At 36.7% G+C, this 27,201-nt stretch overlaps 3 protein-coding genes across 3 annotated transcripts; 2 read left to right on the forward strand and 1 right to left on the reverse strand.

Annotated features, from left to right (window-relative positions):
- The first annotated feature begins 204 nt into the window (after window positions 1-204).
- LOC306879294 (microphthalmia-associated transcription factor-like) lies at window positions 205-3,747 on the forward strand. The gene is made up of 8 exons (XM_079432118.1): window positions 205-423; window positions 1,276-1,371; window positions 1,485-1,602; window positions 1,752-1,844; window positions 2,145-2,201; window positions 2,318-2,393; window positions 2,514-2,661; window positions 3,054-3,747. Exons 1-8 carry the CDS (start codon window positions 352-354, stop codon window positions 3,447-3,449), a joined length of 1,056 nt encoding a protein of 351 aa, XP_079288244.1. The 5' UTR covers window positions 205-351; the 3' UTR covers window positions 3,450-3,747.
- A 234-nt stretch (window positions 3,748-3,981) lies between these two features.
- Window positions 3,982-8,505, reverse strand: LOC306879624 (2-epi-5-epi-valiolone synthase-like). The gene is made up of 5 exons (XM_079432721.1): window positions 8,170-8,505; window positions 6,548-7,181; window positions 5,575-5,811; window positions 5,046-5,298; window positions 3,982-4,436 (listed from the first exon to the last, which is right to left on the reverse strand). The coding sequence occupies exons 1-5, from the start codon at window positions 8,418-8,420 to the stop codon at window positions 4,351-4,353; spliced, it is 1,461 nt and encodes a 486-aa protein (XP_079288847.1). The 5' UTR covers window positions 8,421-8,505; the 3' UTR covers window positions 3,982-4,350.
- A 1,663-nt stretch (window positions 8,506-10,168) lies between these two features.
- On the forward strand, window positions 10,169-26,754 carry LOC306879625 (uncharacterized protein). Its single transcript, XM_079432722.1, has 11 exons — window positions 10,169-10,357; window positions 14,425-14,614; window positions 14,845-14,936; window positions 15,841-16,073; window positions 16,194-16,430; window positions 16,557-16,634; window positions 16,767-16,983; window positions 18,011-18,219; window positions 18,912-18,984; window positions 23,824-23,941; window positions 26,304-26,754. Exons 1-11 carry the CDS (start codon window positions 10,342-10,344, stop codon window positions 26,497-26,499), a joined length of 1,659 nt encoding a protein of 552 aa, XP_079288848.1. The 5' UTR covers window positions 10,169-10,341; the 3' UTR covers window positions 26,500-26,754.
- Window positions 26,755-27,201: the final 447 nt, after the last annotated feature.

Below are 27,201 nucleotides of genomic sequence, written 5' to 3' on the forward strand. Positions count from 1 at the left end.
TTTTAAGCATGCTTGCAATATTTGTACACAGAGCAGTTATAAAAGTATTTATATATGCAGTGCATTTAGTCCAAATGTGAGCTTCTTTTCTACAAAAAATAGGAAGCATAATAGAAATGAATCGCTATAGAACACATACAGTAGCACGTGTCTAAATGTCTTGCTGAACACATTGGCATCACCTCTCTGTTTGTGACTCAGGTGCAGACCCACCTGGAGAGCCCCTCCAAGTACCACATACAGCAGACCCAGAGGCAGCAGGTGAAGCATTACCTGTCCAGTGCACTGGGAGCCAAGCTAAGCCCACAGGGCAGCACCGGGCCCGGCCCCAGCCATTCCACGGAGCACGGCATGCCCCCTGGACCAGGAGCCAGCGCTCCTAATAGCCCTATGGCCCTTCTCACCCTCAACTGTGAGAAAGAGGTAGAAGCAAAAGCTTGCATTGCCAGTTATGTCAATCAGATTGTCAAATAACATTTTACCAAATTAAAGTGTCAAAATATGGTGAATGCAGTGACAAGATTCCAGCGCAGCTTAGTTTTCCTAAAATGTATGTGAACAATGCCCATGGACAAATAAGGAAAAGGGTAAGGCAAAACAAGAATCCCTCTCCGTATGAAAGCATGAAGCTTTGGATATTTTTCTTATTAAAATATTTTGATATACACTATATTTCAATATATATATATATAAATTAATTTATTCCTGTGATGGAAAAGCTGAATATCCAGCATCATTACTCCAGTCTTCAAATGATCATTCAGAAAATATTCTAATATGCTGATTAGGTGATTAGTTTTTCAGGATACTATAATGAATAAAGTTTAAAAACACATCATTTAGAATTAGAATGGAAATATAAATCTTTCATAACATTATAAACATCCGTACTGCCATTAGATGAATAAAAGTTTTTATTTTCTTAAAAATATGACATCAAACATCAAATAAGCAAGTTATGTAAGTTGCACAACTAAAAAGTTTCTTATTATTTCTTCTGAGAGTTCCTGCCTTTGTCTGTGAGCAATTGATGACAGCATAGTAGAGCCTTTGATCTAAAGTACATCAGTGCTGCAAGGGTTTCTGGGAAAAAAAGCACAGAAGTTCTTAGAAATTATTCATGAATGTGGCATATGATCATATTTCATTGTTCTAACAGTCAGTCATCTTATTGGTTAAGCAATTTTTTTTTTTTAGCCAGGTCATGACTTCATTACTAACGAAGGTGATGTAAACACATTATGCTGGTTTTACATAATATTGGAATTGTTACAGATGGACGATGTAATTGAAGACATCATAAGTTTGGAGTCAAGCTACAACGATGACATTCTAGGATTCATGGATGCAGGGCTTCAAATGACTAATACGGTAAAAGGACTAATATATGATCAGGATTGTAGTGTCTCATGCACGTTTATGTTCAAGATTCTTATAAGCACCTGAACAGTCAGCACATGCACTGAATAGTTATCATTTACCAGATTCCAGTTTCTGCAAACCTGTTGGACATGTACAACAATCATGCTCTTCCTCCAGCTGGGGTTGCCATTAACAACTCCTGCCCATCTAACCTACCGGCCGTCAAAAGGGAATTATCCGGTAAAATTACATTGTTACCTATAATTAATGTTTAAGAAAACTTTTGGTTACCATGCCAAAACCCACCATTCTTAGGACTAGTAAACGTATCCATATTGTGTGCAGTTCCGAATGCACAATATCAATGAAAGATATATTGTATTACATAGTTACCCCAGCACCTGGCATGATGCACATAATGGACAAGCCTGGATCATATGGCAACTTTGACACTTATCAAAGGCCTGAAGGCTTTCCAGTAGGTATGTTTCCATTTCCTCAGCCTCTGAAGGCTCTAAGCATGAAAAAAGAGATTTGTGAGACTGTTCATTCATATCCAGAACATCTTATTTGATTACCTAAAGTGTGTCAACAAGTTTTGCATTTGAAATTACAATTACATACATTCACAAGTTTTCTAATACAGTGATACATTACTGGCACACTAGGGATGAAAATTTGAACTCTGTGTTTTTGTAATGTTGTATAGCTTTGCTTTTTATACAGTGAAGTTAAGTAATTATGAAGAAAGTTTTTTTCAGTTATATAATTATGCGTTTCAGAAGCAGAGGTCAGAGCCTTGGCCAAAGAGAGACAAAAGAAAGACAACCACAACCTCAGTGAGTCTATGAGCATGAACATGTTGGGTATTTTAAACGTTAAGTATAATATAAGAGAATATAATATTAATAATAATAATAATGTCTAAACTTTATTGGCTTTTCCATCCATGCAGTTGAAAGAAGGCGGCGTTTTAATATAAATGACAGAATTAAGGAGCTGGGGACGTTAATTCCCAAGTCAAATGATCCGTAAGTCTCAAAAATATAAACATTGGTTTACAATTACATATATACTGTATTTATATATCCAGCCATTTTTATATCACTATAAATTTAGTGGTTACACAGATCTGTATCTCGTTTTTACAGAGACATGAGATGGAATAAAGGCACCATCCTGAAAGCTTCAGTGGATTATATTAGGAAACTGCAGAAAGAGCAGCAAAAAGCAAAAGAGCTGGAAAACAGACAAAAGAGACTAGAACATGCCAACAGACATCTCCTGCTTCGTATTCAGGTGAACCAAATAATAAACAATAGCTCAAAATACACACTGTGATTGGTTAAAATTTCTTGGCAACTAGTCACATGATCAGCTTTTCTTGGAGAAATATGTTTCGACATGCTCTTTGACAAAACGCTTTTTTAATTAGATGGCTGAACACCAAGCGTAACATTGCTTTGAAAGCATATAAATTATGCTCAGTGCTTCAGCTGCATGAAATTCAAGAGTTACACTGGAGTAATTGATTATGGGGAATTTCCCTCATTTTGAGACATGGCATTTGGTTCACAATACCCCTACTGTTTACATACACAAAACTTTTCACGCACACATACATTTCTTAGTAATGCACTACTCCATGTTATGCTAAAGTGTGTGTATTTGTCATTTCTGGTTGTGTCCAGGAGCTTGAGATGCAAGCCCGTGCTCATGGACTCGCCGTTGTAGCCTCTCCCAGCCTCTATTCAACTGAACTGGTGGCTCGAGCCATCAAACAAGAGCCTGATATAGGGGACTGCACGTCTGATTTATACCCACACCTCCCCAGTCCTGACTTGTCCCGTCCCACCACTCTGGACCTCAACAACGGCACCATCAGCTACAACGACAGCCCCACGGAAGAAGAGGAACCGGGAGTCTACGACAGCCCCAACAAGGCCTCCACCAAGCTGGAGGACATGCTCATGGACAACACCCTGTCTCCAGTGGACAGCAGTGACCCCCTGCTGTCCTCCGGCTCCCCCATCCCATCCAGCAGCAGCGGCAGCAGCAGTATGGATGAACATGAAAATGGCTGTTAGCATTGTAAACAAACTTTGATGAACCAAAGTTAGATGATTAGATGTTTCTTTGTATAAAGATATATTACCTGAGAGTACCAAAAATCGTGATTGATAAAAACAAATTTTTATCACAATGATATACATGTAGGTTATCTATATAATGATGAATGACTTGCTACTGAACAGCTAAAGTACAATTCTCTTACAAGTCTGTTCTATATTCTTGTCTCTTCTACCTCATGTTATACGTGTTATCAGATGTCTACTGCAATTTTGTCAATAAGGTCTCAAAAATGATTAAAAAAAGTTTTATTTATGCAGCAAATCATTGAAGAAGACAGGAGTAAAAATTCATATTAGATTATCTGATTCAAATCTAGTAGTATTATTTTATTAATATGCATTATTCTTGTGTTTTTTAAGACTTAGGGTTAGAGAACATTCACCAGACCAATGGTGTCATGTATTCCACACATATATGTGGTGTGTGTGATGGTTCATGATGATGTGAAACATAATTCATCTTTCTCATCATAACAGAGACTTTGTTAATAAGTAAATTGTTTATTATAAACTTGCATGCACTCCATCCAACACATCAGGCAGACGTTTTTACATTTTAATAAATGATGTCATTATTAACCGAAATGAACCTTTATCAAATATGAAATGATGGGAAAGAAACCCTTAAACACAACTAAAGAAAAATCTTCACATATCAAGTCAGCCTTCTTCTATTCATGACCATTTACAAAAATGGCAATCATAGTAATGAGAAGCAATTGTTTTAAATGTAAAACACTTAAATGCCCATAATATGTACAAAATAAAAAGGAAACAAAAGCTGTCATAGAATAATACATGTGTATAAATTGTTAAAGCTAAGAAGCTCCCCTTTACGTAAACATTGGCTGAGGTCTCATTGAAGTGATCCGGTGCTCAGTTCATCGCACCACTTCTCGTATGCCCGGAACAGAGTGCCTTCATCAGTGTCGTTGAAGATTTCTGAGTGAAGAATGTGGAAAGAATTTTTACTTTTTCAAAATCATGTGACTAACACCACGCAATGTTAAAAATCATTTTTGGGTGCTTTAAAATCTTTTATTTTTAATAACCTCAAGTCATGAATTTCGTACTTGTAAGATTTGCTTATACCTGCATTATAATGCGTGTGTGTGTATAATTTACAAAATAATTATTGATAATTATAACTATATAATTAATAAAAACTCAACATTTGTTTGTGCAGATAACATGTTAAAATACAATTTTTCTTTTTATAAAAATCCTTGCTTCAGCCTCTACAGCAGTCTGGGTAATATTTTCTCAGTCCTTAAGGTTTTCGAGTATGAAGGGATGTCCAACAACCTGACCATGCTGGAATCTAACAATGGGATTTAGAAAATTGTGCCAAATATGAGTTAAATGTCAGTACATGTTTGATGTCAACAACAAAAAACATGGCCTGGCTCCCTTTTAAAAGTTGATAAGCCAGTTTACCCTAACCATGCACAATTATATAATTGGTTGTATTTAATGTTTTACATTTACCACTCTTTATCAAACCTAGACTAGCCTTTAAAGCATTTTAACCTTAAGATTGAAATATATTACCTGCTCTTCCGAGGCCTGTTGGTAAAGGCATTCTCACGAGCCCTCCGGAATGCTGTAGTCTGTCACACAGAGATTTCTGAACTAAAGCAAAGGTGCAGTCTTGATGCCACACCGGCAGCTCCAGTCCCAGCATGCAACAGACGATCCTGAACTTCTCCTGCTCTGTGAGCAATCCCATCTCACACGCCACATACACCATGTAGGCCATATCGATATTTACTGCCTCACCGTGGAGTAAAGCTGGTAGGACTTTCTATGAATGAAAAAAAAAAGATAATTAAGTATTTCACATGCGGTTATTGCTGCATTTTGCATGTACTGTATACTGTACAAAGGCATTTTAACTTGGAGAGACGCATCCGATTCTGAGAGCAGTTTTCAGACAGTCAACATTCCTAAAATAATGTATCTCAAACAAGAAAATATTTTAAAAGCCTTGAGGTGAAGCAGATCAATCAAAGACTGTCATTTTTAACCCCACCCAACCCTTTGGAAATAGTAGAATGTGCAGCTGATGAAGTAAAGATACCATCTCTAGTTCTGGGCTGATCAGGTGACCGAAGTCGACCAGTCTGTCAAGATCATCCTCCCACAGGTTTGGGGCCAACTCTTCTAACATGGTTTCTATGGCGACACGTGTAGAAACAGAAGCAGGGTCAATGCGGTCGTCTTCTAGAACCAAACCAGACTGGAACTTGGAGTCTAAAAGAAACTGTCCCTGCGTTTCCAGAAGTTCAAACAGCCCTCTGTGCTTCATGAGAGCCATCTAGAACAATAAAACACAAATATAAACATAAACATAAATAAAAAAAGACAAATAATAATAAAAACACAGGCCTGCATCTTGAAAAAAAATTCTGCTGATTTGCAAAAAAGGCTTAATATTACATAATTTGATGATGCTGAGTTAAAAAATATCATCAATATATATTCTAATACTCCATTTAATATCAGAACATAAACACAATTTTTAAAATAAATAAGCTTTTTTACAAAAAAAAATGTTTGTAATTTTTTATTTTTTTTTGGATTTAGTAAAACACCCACAGATGTAGCAGAAAAAAATCTGAGGCCTTGTTTACTTTTTCCTCCATCACTGGCCATAATTCTAACCTTGAAATCAGGATTAGACATAAAAATTGTCTTTAGAATTATTCATACATGTGAAAATTGACTGAGATTTGAACAAATACTGTAGTTCAAACCTAGTTCAGAGATAAGATAAGAATTATGTCTTAGTGGCAGTTTTTTTTAGTGATTAAGGGATAATACATGACTTCTTCACCTTACAAATGGTTGTCGAAAGCAAAAACACTTTGTAATGCACATCCTATTTTGTGAGAAAGTGTGATGTGCTAGAGAAAAATAGGCAGTATTTTTGGAATCAGCATCTAAAAATGAGCAAGAAACTAGTATTGGATTTCATTCTGCAAATATGATGCAGAGTGGTGTAATGATAAAACTTATAATTATAAATATTGCAAAAAAGGAAAGAATTGTACCTTCAACATTTCTGCAAGACCATTAGATATGTGTCTGCGAGGAACTGTCTGTATAAACGACCTGTCCAAGAAGGCAGCAACAGGTGCGATGTAGGTGCCTAGCTTATTCTTGCAATTTGCGAAATTCACGCCCGTCTTTGCTCCGACGCTAGCATCGATGTATGACAAAAGAGTGGTGGGAACGCGAATGTACGGAGTGCGCCTTCTGTAGAGGGACGCTGCGAGACCCACGATATCCAGGCAGACCCCACCTCCGATGGCGATGATGGGCTCAGTGCGCCGATCGATGCCAAACTGGTGGACTTCCTCCAGGATCTTCAGAACCATTTCCATGGACTTGTTCTCCTCCGTCGTGGGCAGGGGCAGGATCTGGTACAGGACGTGTCTGGCCTCGAGGTAGTCAGTGACCTGGGAACCATAGAGATTGTATACTACCTCATCCATGACTATGAAGCGTTTTAAGGGCTTGGTGCTGGACCGTACGGCCTCAAGCTGCTGAGTGTCTCTGATGTGGCCCAAAAGCAGAGTGTCATTGCTGGGGTCAAGAAGGTTTTTGGTCTGAGTAACTGTATATGTGAAGGTGATGGGGGTGACCACTGTCCAGGTGGTGCCACTAGAGGAGGTGCTTTCGTAACTGCAACATATAAAGCTCATGACTCATTTTGTAGCTTGTTTTTGATTAAAAAAAAATATGTCAGATTATATATTAAAAAGTAGAAAAAATATCTGCACACTGTTATTCCCTTTATTCAAAATTTTAAAAAAAAGCAACGTTTTGGTCCGAAGACCTTTGTCAGGCAAACACGATTTTATATCACAAATATAAGTGGTGCTACCTGACTGCAATATTTCTGTTTTCAAACTAATAAAAATCTAAAGTATTTACTACTGTAAGCTAATTTAATTTAGCTAAATATTTTATACTTTCTAATAATTTCTTATATCTTTTTCTAATATTTAGGTGTAAAAGGCCCCATGGATGCATAGCAACACAAACTACTACAGCACTTTGCTGTAATACTGATACAACCTGCTTTGCAGAAGCGGATGATTGTATTGGATAAGTAAAGTGAGCTCATATATGACTCCTCCTGTCTTACTGGAGACTTAGTTTGAAGACAAAAGAAATAGCCTATGTATGAATGAACAAAAATCATAGCTCTATTAGTATGTCCATTTACTAATAGCAAAATGATACAGAAGTTGTCATACATTTCTGCACATAAACATTTTTGTTCAAATATTGTTAATCCATCCAAATTAAATGTATTTGTTCTAAATATATAAATATTTTTAATACATTACATTTTAATACATTATACATCAGATAAAAAACATCCTTAAGACCTGCAAATCCATATATTTTATGTTTCTAAGTGGGTCACAAAACTGATTACAGATGTGTCCAGTCTCTCAGGACAGTATGAGTTATTTGAAATCGATGTGACCTTAATTCTGACCCTAATGCATGTAGATTCAGCCTGACTTTAATAAAACCAGTTCCTTCCATTGTTTCCATAAACACACTTCCTTGTTTCCATATAAAACACACGACAACATATTTTTAGAAATAAAATAAAGTTTTCTATAAATGTTCGCAATACTTTTTGATTTATACGCACATTTTGGCAGCTGACACGCGCCCTTTTATTCCTTGCTTCACATTTTGCCCAGCTTTGCGTTTCCACGTCCCCGTCACCTGCACCAGGCTGAATACGGTTTCCTTCTGTCGGTTGAGGTTTTCCATCGTCGGGTTCTCCAGAGATGGCTGGCTAGGAACAGCTGGCTGGCGAATGTCAGGTGTTTTAACTGTTAAAGGTTCCCCAGGTCTCTCCATAAGTGAAGCGTCAATAAATAATGTCATGAGGTGCATCAGCAGGAATCTGGGAGGAGCTTGCGCGGAAAACTTATGAAAGGTTCTCTCTCTCCAAAACCGTGATGTCTCACTGAATTTGAACTTACATAACTCACGTTCGCTTTAGGAACAGTTATATGTGATGATCACGCGTGCGCAAAACGCCCAGAGGTGGGTGAGTTATGAAATATTACTGGATGTTATATAGATGTTGGCCGGGTGCTGTTTAGTAAATGGACCTGTCCACGATTATGAAGTCAAATGTATTTATTTATTTTTTCTTAAATGGAGCACCAAAGTGCACTGTATTCATGAATATGCAGAATGTCAGAAAGTGCTCCATTCCGAGAGCACTATGTCAATATCAATGTTTAAAGTGGGCGATGACTTTTCAATGATGATAGATTCAAAGATAATGCTTAGAGTGTGCAATGTTTCTGCTATTGTGTATTTTCATTGATAACAGTCATAAGGTTCACCCATCCTCTTTTTATCTCAGTTATTGGAATTTTCTTTCACACACACACAAACAGATAAATGATTATTAATGGATACACCAAAATTAATCTGATACAAATAAAACAATAACAAAATAAGTCAAATAAGACCACTGAAGTCATTGGTGTAAAGAGAAGCTGGTTCAATAGGTTTGACTGTTTGATAAGAAATCATGTGTACACAAGCAAAGTTAGTGCAGACCTCAGTTTTGACCTTTGCTATATTCAAAAATGTAAAATTATGAATTATGATTTGTAGAATTTCTGCATATTAGTAGCATTTTTTATTTTAAGTAGATATAATTTGTAATAATGCTGTCAGGAAATGTTATGATTTTGAGATGGAATGAGATCTTATGGAGTTTTTACATGAAGTCAGTTACATTAAAAAATATTTTGACTTTTGAACTTTGCATACCCCGTGGCAAGCTATACAACATACTTTGGAATCACTTGCATGTTCTTTTTTTTTTAAAAGTAAAATTTAGTAATAAAACCTTTAGTAATATTTCATCCGATTTAAGATTTGAATAAACAAGTTAATTTATATTATTAAAAACATTTAGGTTGCCTAAAAAAACAAGAAAAGAAAAGAAAGAACACACAGTCAGTCATATTGCAAAATAATGACTTTTTATCTGTGCATGGCCCATGTCAAGCTTTCCAATATCCAATACTTTGGAACTTTGGAATCACTATCATGTTTGCTTGTTTGTGAGGTTTCTTAATATTAATTAACATTTAATACTTCAATAAAGCAAGTTTATATTACAAACATTTAAAAAATGTAATGTACATTCTCTCAACAAACATAAAATATAGTTTTCAGAAGCGTTAATGATCAGTCAAAAATAATAAAATAACTTTCATTACATTATAAATACAGGGGTTTCAACAGTGACTCCCTGTGATTGTTTTGAAAAACTAAAAATAAAAAGATTTAATGCATATACATTCTTTATAAATGTTGTACATGAATGATATCCTGATTTTTTTGAAGTGTTGCAGCTTAATAATAATTCAGCTTTTAATACTGTTTTTATTCTCGAAGACCCTTGTCAAGACAGGTAGCCAATCAAGGCAAACCCACAACCCATGTGACAGTTAGCCTGTAAGAAATCTATTTTGCAGTCATTTACATATTTGACACATTGAAACTTCATAAAACATAAGGTGCGCAATGGTTAGAGCTCAAACCGGTGGGTTCGAGGGGCGTGGACTGTAAGGGTCTCGAAGCCCTCGAAACTCAACTCTCGGAAGCGCAGTTACGCAGTCTGTGCACGCACACGTGAGAAACGGAGCGGTGCACTGAGGGCGAATTCGTTACCTTGTGTAAGTTTGTGACGTGATCATTTGCATAAGGTTTATGCTTGTAAACTGGGATTGTGCAACGGGGAACACGGACAACACAACCCTCCCAGTTGTAGCTCCGAAGATTCGCAATGCAGGCAGAAAAAGGTAGGAATGTTTACGTGCGTCACTTTGTATTCCCAAACTTTTTACAGCTTTTACATTTTCTGAAGTAACGTCAGTTCTGTTTGTTGTAGCAGACCTAAAGCATGTTCAATACAAAGTCTTACAGCTCTTACTTAGAATTTACACACAGCCAAAAATAACTTTAAACGCCATTCCAGTCAGGGTTAGTGTGTTACTAAACTCGGTCAGTGGTATAATAATAATAATAATAATTCATTACATTTATATAGCGCTTTTCTGCTTTTTTCTAAGCACTCAAAGCGCTCTACATTGTGAGGGGTGGTGTCTCCTCGTCCACCACCAGTGTGCAGCATCCACCTGGATGATGTATCAAGTTGACAGCGCAATATCAACACTGGTCGTGCAGCAAACAATAAGATGCATAGACAATAGAAATAGCCAACTCCATGTTTAGCCTACTTTGAAAATCATGTGTCGTTGTATTTATTTATGGAAAATTAGAGGTTTGTGTAGAAACACTAGAGTTACTTTCTGTATTTTCTGTAGTTCTGAAAAATATACCTATTAATACAAAAATATTAATTTTAATGTTACGGCTACTCTGTCAAATCTATTAATTTTTGCAGAAACATCCCATGTAGGCTATTTCATGTATCAGAATCCATGATAATTTCATTTAGGGAATAACCTAACTTTATTTTTAAAATGAGTAGCCTACTAAGTTTCTGTAATAGCCTCCAACGGAGGCACATCTACATTTTGTAAAGTCTTTATTGCTTTTTTTTAAAACAGCAACAAATACACTAATGTTCAGTAACAGTTAGATTTATAGTTGTTAATGAAAAAAGAAGAAACCGGTTTCGGTCGACACACAACGCTGCAAGTTAGTGGATGTTTTCTCACCTCGTGTTTCGTGGACCCCTAGCGGTTCACAACCGAAGTGCAAGGGGCTCGTGAGGTGGGAGAAGAAATGGCAAATTAAGTTAAATGTTTTTATGGTCACCTGCCTCTTAGCAACAAACATTGTTGTTTTTGCATCTTGTAATGGTTACAAGACAATGGCAAGTAACACGATGACGCACAATACCTTAGGATTTTTCAAAGGCCACAAGGTCATGTGATGTTAGGTGTACCTCTATGAAAATCAATCACATACATACTACTAGGGTTGCCACCTTCAGTGAGGCAAAATAAGGGACACCCATTCACGACCCATGCTCAAGTATGTAAACTTCCAACAGAACATAGTAATAGTAATATATTTTATTTTAAATTAGATTATTTATTACTATTAATTATTATTAGTCTTTTTTGACAGTTCTGCAGTTGTTACCTGGATGGGATGAATTTGTATTTATTTATTTATATTCATTTGCTCAAATTAGGGCTACATTTATTGTCCCATTTTCATCTAAATAATTCAGCATTTAAAAAAAACAATTTAAATGCCAAATTGTATATATTTATGATTAATGTAAATTATAAATTAATAAATAGGTTCTAACATTAATTATAATCCATTAATTCATCTGTCTATAATGTCTAAAAATATAATAATTATGTCTACCAAGCTCTGATAATGTATTTATTATATTAACAGACTATCCAAATTTTATTAAAACAGTAGGCCTATACCTTGAAGCACAGATTTGTCTGTCACTTTATGGTTCACCCAAAAGTGAAAATTCTGTCATAATTTACCAAGGTTGTTCTAAACCTGCATAAAGTTCTTTCTTCTGTTGAACACAAAAGAAGACAGCTTCTGGTCCTCAGTAACTTAAAAAAAAAAAAGTCATTGGGGACCAGAAACTTTTTGGTTACCCACATTCTTCAAAGTATCATCTTTTATGTTCAACAGAAGAAATTGTTAAGGTTTGGAACAACTTGGGGGTTTGTAAACAATGACAAAAAAAAATCATTTTTGGGTGAACCATCCCTTTAAGTCCGACAGTTCACCGTGAGCAACTAAAATGCTTCTCTGCAAACTGAGCGTTCATCATTAGTTACTGGACAGACCCATTGATAACTTTCCCATTCAGCCTTACATCTGGAGAGCCTTGTGTTCAAAGGGCGGACGTGAGCTCCTAAATGTTTTAAAACCGCACAGGTTTGTTTAGCTCGTGCTAAACTCTATGAAAACAAAGACGCCAAAATGCAATCACGTGCAAATGAGCTTCTCTAATACCTCGTATGAAATTGATTTAATTATAATTGCTATTAGTATTATAAACAGGGCAAAATACTTATTTGTTGATTCAACTATATGTTGGCATTTCAAATCAAATCAAATCACTTTTATTGTCACATCACCACAGCACATGTGCCTTGGTGAGTGAAATTCTCGAGAGCGTGCTCCAGACGTATGTGTAATATTCACATACATATACTCAGTACACACAGTGTACTATTAGACATACTTACAGTTATCAATACACATTATACACCGTATGTACACATTCTACATTATGTACACATATATACACGCAATAATATGCGAAGATGCAGCAGATTATACATAAGCTGAATACGAAAATGTCATGGATGTGTATTGGATGGTAACCAGTGGTAGCAAAAAGATTGTTGTATTAGTGTAGTTTGTACTGGTAGTCCAGTTTGAACTGTATTGGAATTAAAGTGCAGTGCGTGGCATACCGTAAGGTGGGAGTACGCTGTAGGGTGTATTAGTTCTGACTGTTCATTAGCCTGATAGCCTGAGGAAAAAAGCTATCCCTCAGTTGGCTAGTGGGGAATCGGATGCTGCGGAGACGTCTTCCTGAGGGCAGCAGTGAGAGCAGTCTGTGGGACGGGTGGCTGGAGTCATTGATGATCCTCTGGGCTTTCCTTATACACCGCCTGGCGTAGATGTCCTGGAGGCAGGGAAGCTCACCTCCAACAATGTGACGGGCAGTTCGCACGACCCTTTGCAGAGCTTTGCGGTTGCCAGCCGTACTGTTTCCAAACCAGGCGGTGATGCAGCCGGTCAGGATGCTCTTCACAGTGCAGGTGTAGAATGTTCTGGGGCTCATTCCAAATTTCCTCAGCCGTCTCAGGAAGAAGAGGCGTTGATGTGTCTTCTTCAGCACTGCATCTGTGTGAGCGGACCATGTGAGATCCTCAGTGATATGAATGCCGAGGAACTTAAAGCTGTTTACCTGCTCCACAGGTGTCATGTCGATTGTGATGGGTGTGTGTTCTCTGCTGTCTCCTGAAATCCACCACCAGCTCCTTGGTCTTGTCGATGTTGAGTGAGAGGTGATTCTCTTGACACCATTTAGTCAGGGTTTTCACCTCCTCTCTGTAGGCCGTCTCATTGTTGTCAGTGATCAGGCTTATCACCGTTGTGTCGTCAGCAAATTTGACGATGACGTTGGAGCTGTGTGTGGCTGTACAGTCATGTGTGTACAGGGAGTACAGGAGTGGGCTGAGGACACAGCCCTGAGGAGCACCAGTGTTGAGGGTCAGCGGGGATGAAGTGTTGTTGCCCATTCTGACCACCTGACATCTGCCTGTCAGGAAGTCCAGGATCCAGCTGGACAGAGATCAGTTTAGTTCCAGAGTCTGGAGCTTCTCAACCAGTGTGGCAGGCACTATGGTATTAAATGCTGAGCTGTAGTCCACAAACAGCATTCTCACATAGGTGTTCTTATTTTCCAGGTGGGAGAGAGCAGTTTGCAGGGTAAAGGCAATAGCATCGTCTGTGGAACGGTTGCTGCGATATGGAAATTGTAGCGGATCCAGTGAGACAGGCAGCACAGAGCAAATGTAGTCTCTGATGAGTTTCTCCAAGCACTTGCTGAAGATGGGTGTCAGAGCACCGGGCCTCCAGTCATTCAAGCATGTGATTTTTATTTTTATTTGGTATGGGCACAATGATGGATTTTTTGAAGCATGAGGGAACCACAGACAGAGAGAGGGAAAGGTTAAAAATGTCTGTGAAAACCCCGTAAAATACGGGACAAATCGCGTCCCGTATTGATTTGATACGGGATGCATCATTTTACCTTTAAATGCGGGCCGATTCCGTATTTTAAGGGACGGGTGGCAACACTACATACTACTAATTTACTAATCCTTCTTTTGAATATTAGTTTCAGACACTCCTGTGGAGTTTGTCGTTGAGTACCTGCTGAAGGCTAAAGAGATCGCAGAGAATAATGCAAATGTTCCCGCTGAGCTGCGTGATAATCTTCAGAGGGCCCTGGACATCGCTTGTGGATTGGATGATTATCTTGAACAAATGAGTAGCCGGGAGAGTGAACCGTTGGCTGAGTTGTATAGGTAACTATTCACCTGAAACTCTGTGTGGGTTGCAGATTATTAGTTTTGTGAATGATATACCTTTGTTTAGGGTGTGTTTGTGGTTACACTTTGTTTATCCTGGAAGTGTTTATGCAGTGCAAGATTATTTTGGCTGCCAGTCACATGCAATTATACGCTATTTTAATGTTTTATGACGTGTATGTATATGCAGTATGCACATCATAAATCTGTTTAATTATTTTCTGAAGGAAATCAATTTCTCATGACTGGAATAAGGTACATGAGGATGGAAAAACCTTATTCAGGCTTCCTGTTACATGCATCACTGGACAGGTAGAAGGTATACATCTTTAAAATACAAATCTTTAGCTTTGAATTATTTTTTTTTTTTAGATTAATTGCAACATTTTGTGAATATTTAAATTTATTTATTGTGTACTTTGTTTCATGTGTTCATAGATACACACAAATACTCAGTTCATAAAACAAAAGTATAAACCACTGTTGAAAAGTTTGGGGTCTGTTAAGTTTTTTGTTTTGAAAGAAATTAATACTTTTATTCAGCAAGGATGCATTAAATTGATCTAAAGACATTTATAATGTTACAAAAATTATATTTTAAATGTATTCTATGCATTAAGAATCCTGAAAAATATCACTGTTTCCACAAATATATTAGGCAGAAAACCATTTTCAATATTGATAATAAGAAATGTTACCTGGGCACCAAAACAGCTTATTAGAATGATTTCTGAAGGATAATGTGACATTGCATTCACAGGAATAAGCTCTGTTCTAAAATATATTAAAATGTAAAATAATTAATTGAAATTGTAATAATATTTGACAATATTACAGTTTTTCTTGTATTTTCTTATTTTATTCTATTCTATTCATCTTACATTTTATTATATTCTATCTATAGCACAACTGTACATACAATTGATTTTATTTTTCAATTGTTTATTTATATTTACATGTATATTTTTATTCGCATCTTATTTTTTATTGTTTGTGTATTGATGTCTCTGTGTACTGGAAGCTTGTGACACTAAAACATATTCCTTGTTTGCACAAGCATACTTGGCAATAAAGCTCTCTCTGACTTCTGACTTTTGATTAAATAAATGCAACTGTAAGAGACTTCTTTATAAAACACTGAAAAATCTTACAGACCCTAAACTTTTAAACAGTAGCATATACATGCAGACTGTTCTTTAAGACTGATTATTGTCATTCTGTAGGTCAGGTATTGAAGATGCTGGTCCATATGAGCAAAGCGAAGAGGGTCTTAGAGATAGGAATGTTCACAGGATATGGAGCCTTGTCAATGGCGGAGGCCTTACCAGAGAATGGCCAACTTATTGCCTGTGAGCTCGAGCCTTACCTGAAAGACTTCGCACAACCTATATTTGACAAGTCTCCCCATGGTAAAAAGATAACCGTGAGGACAGGACCTGCTATGGATACCCTGAAGGTGGGGAAAAACAAGTCCCACTTACATCTCTACAGGCATTTGAACTGTTAAATATGTCCTGTCTAGAAATGAATTTTGATTATGTGATTATTTTGTTTAAAAAAGCGTACTATGTTGCAGGAATTAGCTGCCATGGGAGAGCAGTTTGACATGGTTTTCATTGATGCAGACAAACATAACTACATAAATTATTACAAGTTCCTCCTGGACCATAACCTGCTGCGGATAGATGGTGTTATATGTGTAGACAACACACTGTTTAAAGGGAGAGTTTACCTCAAGGACTCAGCAGATGATTTTGGAAAAGCCTTGCAAGATTTTAATCAGTTTGTCACAAATGATCCTCGAGTAGAGCAGGTGTGCATGTTTTTCTCTCAATCATGAGCTTTTATTCACTTTATAAAACTTATGTTCTACGATCAACAGTGAGGCAACCCAGACAGATGTAGGACTGATTTGTTGTTGTCTGATCTCTGTTTATAGGTCATTATTCCTCTGAGAGATGGCCTCACTATAATACGAAGAGTGCCCTACACACCTCAGGCAAACACACAGATGAAGGTATAGTATACAAGAATATCAAGAATAATTGCTTAAGTGTGTGTTCAAATGCACATTTATGCTAATTAACATGTCTAATATAAAGCTTCGGTACAGCTGTCGATCAGAACACTGATGATCTATGCTTCATAGAGTACAGTGACCTATGATGAGGTGTTCCGAGGAGTTCAAGGGAAGCAAGTGCTGGACAGGTTACGTTTGGATGGAAAAGTGGCCTACGTGACCGGGGCCGGTCAGGGCATCGGCAGGGCCTTCGCACATGCTCTCGGAGAGGCTGGAGCCAAAGTCGCCATCATAGACATGGACAAAGGAAAGGCAGAGAATGTGGCCCATGAACTGACTTTGAAAGGTAAGTGGTACTTTCATGTTTTTGTACTTCAGGCAGTTTTGTCACTGTTAACTAAAATTAAAACTGCAACTTAAACTAAATAAAGTTTAAAAAAAAATATTACATTAAAAACGTAAAGTTAAATAACTTAAAAATTAGAAATGGCAACTATGTTAAAATGCTAAAATTACTAAATCTAAAATTAAAATTAAAATCGAATAACATAATAACTGAACTATTACTGAAAACCAAGATTAAAATGAAAACAGAAAATATAAAATTAAAAGCTAATCCAAAATATTAATAAATACTATAGTATATAAATAATGCTAAAATAACAGATTTTAGGGGTCCTATAGGCATACTGGATTTGATAAATAGTGCACTAGTTTCACAAACTTATATTATATTTATATTTATAATACTTACACTACTTAATTTAACCAGCAGATGGTGCACTAGTATCATAGAACCAAACTGTTTCAAAGCTGTTCAGACTTATTTTTGACATCTTTTGTTTTAACAATTTTGTGTGTGCACTGCCAAAAAAAATGATTTTCTTACTTAGTATTTTATTATTTTCTTAGTATTTTTATTATTTTAAAATGCTTCAAGATAAATTTACCTGAGAAGCAAAATTACTTAAAATATTAAAAATATAAAAAAAGAAAAAATATAAAAAAAGAAGATCAAAATTGTTTTTGCTTAAAGCAAGAACAAATATCTGCCAAAGGGGTAAGACAAATAATCTTGTTTTCCTTTGAATTAATATTATTTTTCCTACCCCATTGGCAGATATTTTTGTCTTGTTATAAGCAAAAACTGACTTTTTTTTTCAGACAACAAGACTCCAAGACATTTTTGCTTCTTTTTGTGTATATATATATATACAGTATAAATTTTGTATAGTTTATATGATTGAGGAAGTGTTTAAAACTGGGACAAACCCCGCGTTTACATCTTTATATAATAAAGTGGTCTTTGTCTGTTCATGCGCATGTTGGATTTTGTCTTATCATTTGTTTTCTTATGTGTCATGTCGTTCCAGGCATTTCCAGCATGGCTGTGTCCGCGGACATTAGCAAACCAGAGGACGTTCAGAAGATGATTGATGACATTGTTTCAAAATGGGGCACAATTCACATCGCTTGTAACAACGCTGGCATAAACAAGAACTCAGCTAGTGAGGACACTACTCTAGAAGAATGGGACCAAACCTTTAACGTTAACCTCAGAGGGACTTTCATGTGTTGCCAGGTACCACTTCATTTATATATTTAGTTTGTCATTAATTCCAGCTGAGATAAACCATTTAGTCTAGGCATTCCTGAAAAAATTATTGTTAATAATGCGGCATGCATTTACAAATAATTTCAAAGTCCCACAGTCAGTCAGCATCATGTTGTCACCAGATAAGAGCCTGAACCCAGGTTCAAATCCCAGGTGCAAAATTGCCACTGTACCTAACAGCCATTAATCACCATGCATTTTTGTTGTATGTAAAAGAGCAGCTTTAACATTTTGCCACGTGGGTTGCTATTACTTGTATTTGCCCAAACTTTTGCAGATTCTAATTGCTTTTGTATATTAGCAACAACTTTTCCATTAGTTTCTGACATTTCCCAGGAGACGGAATAAAAGCTCTGATAGGGGAAAAGAGAGGTGTGAAGGAAAGTGATTTCATACCTACAGCATTAGAAGACATTAAATCCTGCCAGGCACCAAATAAATCAGAGTAAGCTGTTTTACACAAAACCGAGAGGTGATGGAGATGCCTCACGCGCATTAAAATGAACGCCGGGAGTTTTTGACACTTTTTGTCTCTGCTCATCCAGGGATTGTTATTCCTCTCCCTGTAGACGTGGAAGTCTGATTAGTGAAGGTGTCAATACTGTGACGTTCTTCTGAAAGCACATTTGTCTCTTCTCTCCCTCAAATTACTGCCTCAGGCGGCCGGTCGTGTCATGCTGAAGCAAGGATACGGCAAGATAATCAACACAGCTTCCATGGCCAGTTTAATAGGTGAGTGATGATTTTTATGCCGCCATAAGCTGAGATATTACACTGTCTCTTCCCTCTGAATTTAATACTATCATCATATGTAAGGATAGGGTTTTGGAAAGAGAATATCAGACAAGTAAAATAGAGAAAGAGAAAGAAAACTTGACTGTTTTTTGTTATAGGGTATAGATACGTACACACGTGTCAATGATAAAGACAAGGAAAAATTGTTTTGAAATCTAGGTTAAAACATGTGCCAAACTCTGTCACGTTGGTTTCATATGGTTTAAAAAAATATATCATTATATGCAAAGTTTCAGTTTAAAAAAACGTGTCACTATCAATTAAAATGTAATAGCATTTTTCTTAATCATTGTAAAAATGTACATTTACATGTATGCATATTATCGTTACATATATAAATAAATAATAATAATAAATTGAAAATGTATTTATATAGAGAGAAACAAAATCACCTTGAAATATATTTAATAAAATAATATATTTTTATCCCTCTAAGACATACTAATAAAAGTTATGCCAAACTACTTGAAAAGGTTTTCTTTTCAATAATTCTGTCCTTTTAATGAAACTTTTTCATCATGATTTCACTGTCGTATCACCCTAACATTTTTGACATTCTACTACATCAAAATGAATTTTAATACACAAATTAAAACATGCTCTTCATAGAATCATCTTTAGTTTTGTACACAGGCTGCACCGCATAGCTTTTAACTCCGTAAAACTACTGACAGCTGCTAAATTGTATGTAATACATCTTAACAGATCTAATATAGTGTGTGTGTGTGTGTGTACAACCATCTAAAATACACTGACCCTTTTATTGTTTGTTCAACTAGAACCCATAACCCTATTGCCCCTCACAAGCCTGTGTTTGCATCATTATAAACATGAAAACTGTGTAATGCTGTTGAAAGGCTGTAAATTGCAACTTGTGGTTCAGTCTTGTGTAAAGGGACTTCCTGGTATGCCGCCGGTCCTGGGTGCTCCGTGTTGAACTACGGTAAAAAAAAAGGGTTTTATGCAGCACGCTATAAAGGAACGTTATTTGCTACGCAGTGTAGCACAATTGCTCCAACAGGTCCCTTGCTGTGCAACAGCAGCACTCCATCAACAGTGTAGTCAAGTAGCCAATAAACTTGTGTACCATATGGACGCTAGTCCCAACTGTGGGTGCAATCTGTAACACAGAAGCATGCTGCTACAGGAAGTGGAGAGAGAGAGAGAAAAAGAGAAAAGGAAGGGGGACTAGAGGGCAAGGGAAAAAAGTGATCAATTACTCACATTACATACAGTCCTTCAGGAATTTTCTTTATTGGCCTGGACATCTGTTATAATATTGTCATAATGTGTAATCAGATGGGGGCTGTTGTAGCCAAGTTGGGGAATACATCTTGAAAGTTCAATTAAAATGCACAGTGACACTGCCTCTGTCCATCTGGTGAATAGCATTGTGTTTTCCCCTCTCTTCTTCTTTCTCTTCTGCATTCCCTTCACCGTGGATGGGCATTTTATGAATGCATTATGGTAAAATTGATATTATTTGTGTGGGTTTGTAGTTTCCTGCTTTACAGCCCGTGGATATAGCCTAAAATGGCATTGCGCATTTACAAATGAAGTGATACCTGAACAGACTGGCTGTTAAAGGGCTAGTTGACCCAAAAATACAAATTATGTCATCAGTTATACATTCATGTGTCTAGGGGGTGGGCTATATCACCAAAATATTTTGTTACTATAGAAGTAATTTTATTTTACGGCAACGATATATAACACAATATAATTAGGCATATTTTTGCTTTAAATAAGGTCTTTATGATATCAAAATTTTTGATACCATGTAAACGTTTTTATAATATGTTTTATTGAGTCTTTACTGCATTTTATTTGTATGTGCGGAGTAAAAGTTTGTTGTGTGTTTTTGTCTTGTGCAGTGATTTGTATTTAATTTTTTTTATCTTTGCTTGCTTGTGAGGTGACCTTGGGTGTTTTGAAAGGCGCCATTAAATAAAATGCATTATTATTAATTACAAGCAATAGGAAAAAAAACTACAGCATAAATAAGACATGTTACCTTGTATAAAGTAATCAAATGTATAAAAACTGCATATTATTCACTGTGTAAATTAAATTTCTTCTTATTAAAGTTACAATAGTGAATTAGTCAAGAGCAGTGAGAGATTTTCTCTTTTGTTTTTTTATTAACATGAATGACAGACAGGAGGAATATGAGATTGCTGTCACTTTAAGAGCTACCCGGATCCAATAGACTGTTACATGTGTTTTCTTTCTCAGCTGTTTGCTATCATTTAAGACCTAAATTACTGTGTTTACAAGGATACTTGCAAAGACGGGCATTTTGACACATACAAGTGTGTGTATTTAACTGTTCAAGGCCTATAAAGCGGGGAAAATTTCTACCGCACTCTGAGAACCTTCCTGAGAGCGCTCTAAGACCGTGTGTGCATATAGAGAAATGAGTTATCTTCCGCTGCTGATTGCATTTGAATGTCTTAAAATCACTAGTTTTAAACCGCAATGCTTAAAAATGCATGCAAACAATACGTTTTCGTGACCACGTAGCACAGCAACGTCATGCGAGTATGTAACCATGATAGAGATGATAGTCCATAATCTCTACTGGTTGACAAATTTCTCCCAGTTAATCATATCTCAAATGAGTTTGAAATGACATGTAGGGGAGGGCGATATACTGCCCTCCCCTACATGTAATTTCAAACTCATTTGAGTTTCTTTTCTCTGTGGAGCACAAATAGAAAAGATTAGAAGAATGTTAATGCTACATATTCATTGAAAATATAAAAAATCCAGTGACAGCATTCCACAAAGCATCCCTTTTTGTATACCACATACGGTATAAATAAAGTCATATGGGTTTGGCCCAACATGATGGTGACTAAATGATGACAGAATTACCTTTTTTGGCAGGTGAACTATACATTTAACCCTCATGGGCCTTGGATGAAAAAAATCAGGCTCTGATGACATCACTTTGGCCTGCAACATCTCTGAAATTTACAGATCAGAGCGGAGCCTTGTTTCTTTGCTTTTAAAACGTGAAATGAAAATCTGGATGGATGTTAAATGTGATTTAAGATATGTTTCACTTTCCTTTTTATCCTCTCCAGCCGACTGCTCTTTAAAACTACAATACTCTTTAAAAACATCAATGCCGCTCTGAGGCATACAGTAAAAAGACCTGTTCTCTTGCCACATTTTCTGCTAGGATTAATACATGTTGGCCTTTTTGTGTTCCGATAAGACGAACCTTGAGGCGTAAAGCTTATTTGTAGGCAAAGAATGGCCTCTTTTTTGAACAACAGCAGCTTCCCTTGAAAACCAGGCCCAGCGCAGCCTGACAATTGTCCGGTTAGCATTTCTCCTTTAAAACAAACGAGGGGCCGGAGAGCGCGAACCCATCTCCACAGGACCGGCCACTGCCTTCACACAGCTGTGCCGTATTTATCATCTCGCTCCCAACCACGGCAATTTGGCAGTGAGATCACCGGGTGACGAGGTTAACTACTAAAGTTGCATCTAACTTGGAGCCTCCCTCATGATGATTAATCAAGCCAGCCCCTTTTTCCCCGCATCGCATGCAGCGTCGAGCATCTGTGATGGTCAAGGCAAACGAATGGCGTTTTGCCTTTGTTCCTGAAGATGATGCACTTCGAATATCCCAAGTAATTAATTTTACATCGCTTCATCTGCGGGGTCCCAAAAGCTAATGAAAGTGTTTTCATGTCACATTGGAGTTCAAGACCCTCTCGCTGAGTTATGAGGGAATGAAGTAATCGGGCCTTGTATTAATCACATGTTTAGGTCATTACAGAGTATGAAATGGATTTTAATGTGTGTTTAAAAGTTGAAAAGTTGGTTTAATTCATTTCAATTTATTGATGTAATACTTAAAGCAATTACTTCAAAGCTGGTTCTAACATGTGGTACTCGCTGCAGATGCATAGCAGGTTCTTCAGGGAAAATGCACAAAAATATTGATGGCTCATCTTGCACACAGAGGTGTATATAAATGTTTTGTCCAATAAAATTAATCTAGAATAAAAATGTCATCTAGCAGTAAAGCCACCTGGAGGTGACTTAACAGGATGAAGCAAATCGGGATTTTCTATTATGACATAAACTAAAGACTTTAGGCTACACTCTTAAAATAAAACCTCCAAAAGGTGGCTTTTGCAGGGATGACATGGTTGACCGTTTTGGGTTCCTCGAAGCTTTCAGTGAATAGTTCTTAAAATAACAATTTTTTTCTTGGTGTAAAAAACATTTTAATAATCTAAAGAACCCTTTTCCACTATAAAGAACCTTTTTTTTTTTTTACAGTGGAAATGGATATTAAAGGTTCCTCATGGAACTGTAGATACTAATAAAGAACCATTATTTTTAAGAGTGTTAATAAATGATAGTCGGTTCGATATATCCCTCCACGTCCTCTGGTTTAAGTAGTGCAACAGTAAGGTTTTGATTTTAAAATCTAATTCATTTTCTCCAAAGGCAAATGGATTTTTGATGACAACACTAACAGAACTGTTTATTAAAAACGTTTTTTAAATCCCTACACTCTAAAAAATGCTGGGTTGTATTTAACCCAGCATTTTTTATGGAGAAAATCAATTGGAAAAATACCTTTCGACTCAAGGCCTCTGAAAAAGTGTACCATCACAATTGTCCAGCTATAGGAAATTTGACTCTTTTATCAAATGACTATTTAATGTAATGGGATTTCACTCTTAAAATTACTTGAAATTACTGATAAAATGTTCTTAAGTTTTAAATGTCCTGTTTCCTTCTCAATAGTGCCGCATCCGCAGAAGCAACTGTCCTATAACACATCCAAAGCTGGGGTGGTAAAGCTCACGCAAACCTTGGGCACAGAGTGGATCGACCGAGGCGTTCGAGTCAATTGCATCTCCCCGTAAGTCAAAATTTCACTGAAATACATTTTCATTGCTGCTAACATGATTATTTCCTACTTAGTGCAATCTTAAGCAGAGTCACGTCCTCTGGTTCTTCCCAGTATTATGTTTTCAAATGTAACACATGAATCAATGCCAACTTTTTGTGCAAACAAAAAAAAGGCCTTTCTCTCTTCATATGTGCAATTGCAACAATTAAGCAGAGAGGACTGTTTTGATATTTAAGTGGAAACTTAATTTGTTTTGACAGGGTCAAAATGCATTATTTTCAACAATGAGCTACACAATTGAGACTCAGTTACTAAATTACAGTGTGAAACAATGCAATCCTGCTTAATTGGATGACGTCTAGTGGGATGAGAAGAGCAAACAGTTTCTTTAATTGTTATATTCAATTAGGGATTCAAATTAGCCTCTTCAGCAGAAGTGTCAGCAAAACAATGGCAGCCTTGTTTGTATCTATTTGTCAGCGCAGTTCTTCTGAGGAAAGGAAGAAAAGAGCAAGAGGAAGCGTGCACGTGTCGCTTGAAGCCAAGCATCCCCAAGCCCCCGTGCTTCCCACAGCAAATCCGCAACACGCGCACATGTGCTCTTTATTCATTTCTATGTAGCGCCAGATTGTTTTCTAATTTTAATTTGCGAGGAAGCAATTCTTTTCTCTCTGTCAAACCCCCACCCCTCCCTCAAACACAAGGTCTCTCAATGGGCCCCTGATTTCTCAGGACGGTTGTAAGTGACGGTTGGTAAATATGCATACGGGCAGGGGGGACCGCAATTAGCACGTGTGAGGTTGACTGCCGCCTGATTTCATTGGCAACTTTAGCCGCGACAGTGATAAGCCGCATTATCTGCAAAATTGGCTGAGGGAAAACAGTAAGCCTTTGATTGCCAGGACGGGTTCCCAGATAAAGCAATCCTGAAGAGAAATATAATTGAGATTTAAATATGTTAACCAAAGGTGTCACATGCTACTTCAGCGCTGCTAATTTAGCTGCGGTGTCGGATTTGGTATCAAGTCGAATGGAATCTATTCGTAAATGGCGCGGAAGGCTGTTGGGAATTTGGGCTGTCTGTGAGTGTGTGAACAGACAGGCTGTATTTCCCATGCGGCTGCGCCGTAGTGAAGTACATTTGCTCCAATTTGGAGTGCATTTCCTTTAGTTAGGGACTAAAATGCCACTCCAGTTTGAACGTAATTTCAAAATCACAGTTGATGTGGAGAATTGGTAGACCAGTTTAACACATGCAGCTCTTTTTGTGCTGCTTATATCATTAGAAATATACTCATTATATATTACAGTCATAATGAAATGGCAATCGCAACAGCAACCCAATTCATTTGAAAAAGAAAAAAGGGGAAGTATTGATTTTATCCTTTGGAAATTGATTGGAGTGTGTGCATTCTGTACCAAATGGAGCCAGACCTGGATATGATTGTTGCCTTATTACTGGGACATTTATATAAGTCTCTACCATGATGGTGACCATGAAGTGAATGGTGAAGGAAGCTCACTCTCAAAAAGTTATACTGTTTTTTTTTTTTTTTTGTATATTTGTATGTTGTGTCAATTAATGTCTGTCTATAATTTTAAATAAATTTATTAGAACATGCTGAATTAATTTTTTTACCAAAAATACTGTAATATAGTGAAATGTTATTACAATTTAAAAAATGTAATCCTGTCAGTCTTCAGTGTCACATTCAGAAATCATTCTGATATACTTATTTGGTGCTCAAGAAGCATTTCTTAATCTTATCACAGTTGAAAACAGTTGTGATGCTTAATATTTCTGTGGAATTCTGCAATGAATAGAAAGTTCAAAAGAACAGTATTTATCCAATATATAATTGTAATGCATTTTATTTTAGTTAATCACCATTAGTCACATATATTATGATATTTGCTAAACATCAATTAAAGACCATTGGTGAAATGGCTGCTGTTTTATAGGAGTTATAGCTGTTTGGCTTAGGTGACACTCAAATAGGTAAGCAATTTTAGAGGTGTTGCAAATAGATTTGATCTTATGAAAGATCATGAAAACAAGAATGCACAATAAGAACAGGAACCAGGTTTTAAGAAAGTAAATGTAGGTCAGTTTTGATTTCATGTGGACTTTCAGACTTCTGAAGTTCAGTTTGGAGGGAGTCAATCACACTATCCATCCATCAAAGGACACTGAACCAGTGTAAACACCATCAGAGCTGTTCTGCTCAGTACTGAGGTCCTTAAAGGACAGCCAACTTCATTTTATGTCACTGTGACTGCTATAACTGAAACAAGTGGCCCTGAAACAACACTGTCTCTCTGCCTCTCATGTCTGATCTGTCTCTGTCGGTCTCTCTCTTTTTCTTTACAGTGGTATTGTTGACACCCCTCTCATCCATTCAGAGAGTCTGGAGCCTCTAGTTCAGCGCTGGCTGTCAGATATCCCAGCCGGACGACTGGCTCAAGTGACAGACCTCCAAGCTGCAGTGGTATACTTGGCATCTGATGCCTCTGACTACATGACAGGGCATAACTTAGTCATAGAGGGTGGTCAGAGTCTGTGGTAGAGAAAGTTTGCCTCTCAGATTTGGTAATACACTTTCACCTAGAGTTCCTAAAGGATACTGGGTCACTAACTTTATTTTAATGATGCAGTACATGAAGGTATGTACTGTACATTTTAAGTAATCAAAGGGTCCAAGAACTTGTTTAGTGTGTAGTGTCTCAATTGTAAGCAACTGTACTTGTGCGTTATTTAACTAGTGCATTTTGTACAAGGTTTTCACATTTGAACACTTTTACAAATAAACACTGCCTTCCACAATGTTTTTATTCTCCAAATTTTTCAGCGTATATTTTAAAGTTTCACATATTTATTTTGTGGTAAAAAATAACCTCAACCACTGCATTTTTTTAGCTTGTTTTTCAATACAAATATCTAAACTTTCTTAAATCAAAATATATTTACTTGAGAAGCAGAATGACATGCACTACTGTAAGATTTTGTTTTCTGAAAAACGTTTTTGCATAAACAAGAAAAAAATATCTGCCAATACGGCAGGAAATTTTCCTTTTTCCTTTGAATTAAGTTTATTTTTCTTACCCCGTTGACATTTGTTTCTTGTTTTAACCATAAACTCACTTAATTTTGATACATTTTTCAGATAAGATTAATTATTTGATGTCCTTTTGCTTCTCAAGTAAATGTAGGCCTATCTTGATTTAAGAACATTTAGATATTTGGACTGGAAAATAAGACAAATACTAAG

The sequence above is a fragment of the Barbus barbus genome (genome assembly GCF_936440315.1).
Source record: "Barbus barbus genome assembly, chromosome: 13".
Taxonomy (NCBI): domain Eukaryota; kingdom Metazoa; phylum Chordata; class Actinopteri; order Cypriniformes; family Cyprinidae; genus Barbus; species Barbus barbus.

Coding starts and splice junctions, on each gene's coding strand:
- LOC306879294 (XM_079432118.1), top strand. CDS start 352: ATGCCCCCTGGACCAGGAGCCAGCGCTCCTAATAGCCCTATGGCCCTT. Junction 2,394..2,513: donor ATTCCCAAGTCAAATGATCC/GTAAGTCTCAAA, acceptor TCGTTTTTACAG/AGACATGAGATGGAATAAAG. Junction 2,662..3,053: donor ATCTCCTGCTTCGTATTCAG/GTGAACCAAATA, acceptor GGTTGTGTCCAG/GAGCTTGAGATGCAAGCCCG.
- LOC306879624 (XM_079432721.1), bottom strand. CDS start 8,420: ATGCACCTCATGACATTATTTATTGACGCTTCACTTATGGAGAGACCT. Junction 5,812..6,547: donor GTCTTGCAGAAATGTTGAAG/GTACAATTCTTT, acceptor TTATTGTTCTAG/ATGGCTCTCATGAAGCACAG. Junction 5,299..5,574: donor TCAGCCCAGAACTAGAGATG/GTATCTTTACTT, acceptor TTTCATTCATAG/AAAGTCCTACCAGCTTTACT.
- LOC306879625 (XM_079432722.1), top strand. Junction 14,615..14,844: donor CCGTTGGCTGAGTTGTATAG/GTAACTATTCAC, acceptor TATTTTCTGAAG/GAAATCAATTTCTCATGACT. Junction 16,984..18,010: donor CCATGAACTGACTTTGAAAG/GTAAGTGGTACT, acceptor ATGTCGTTCCAG/GCATTTCCAGCATGGCTGTG.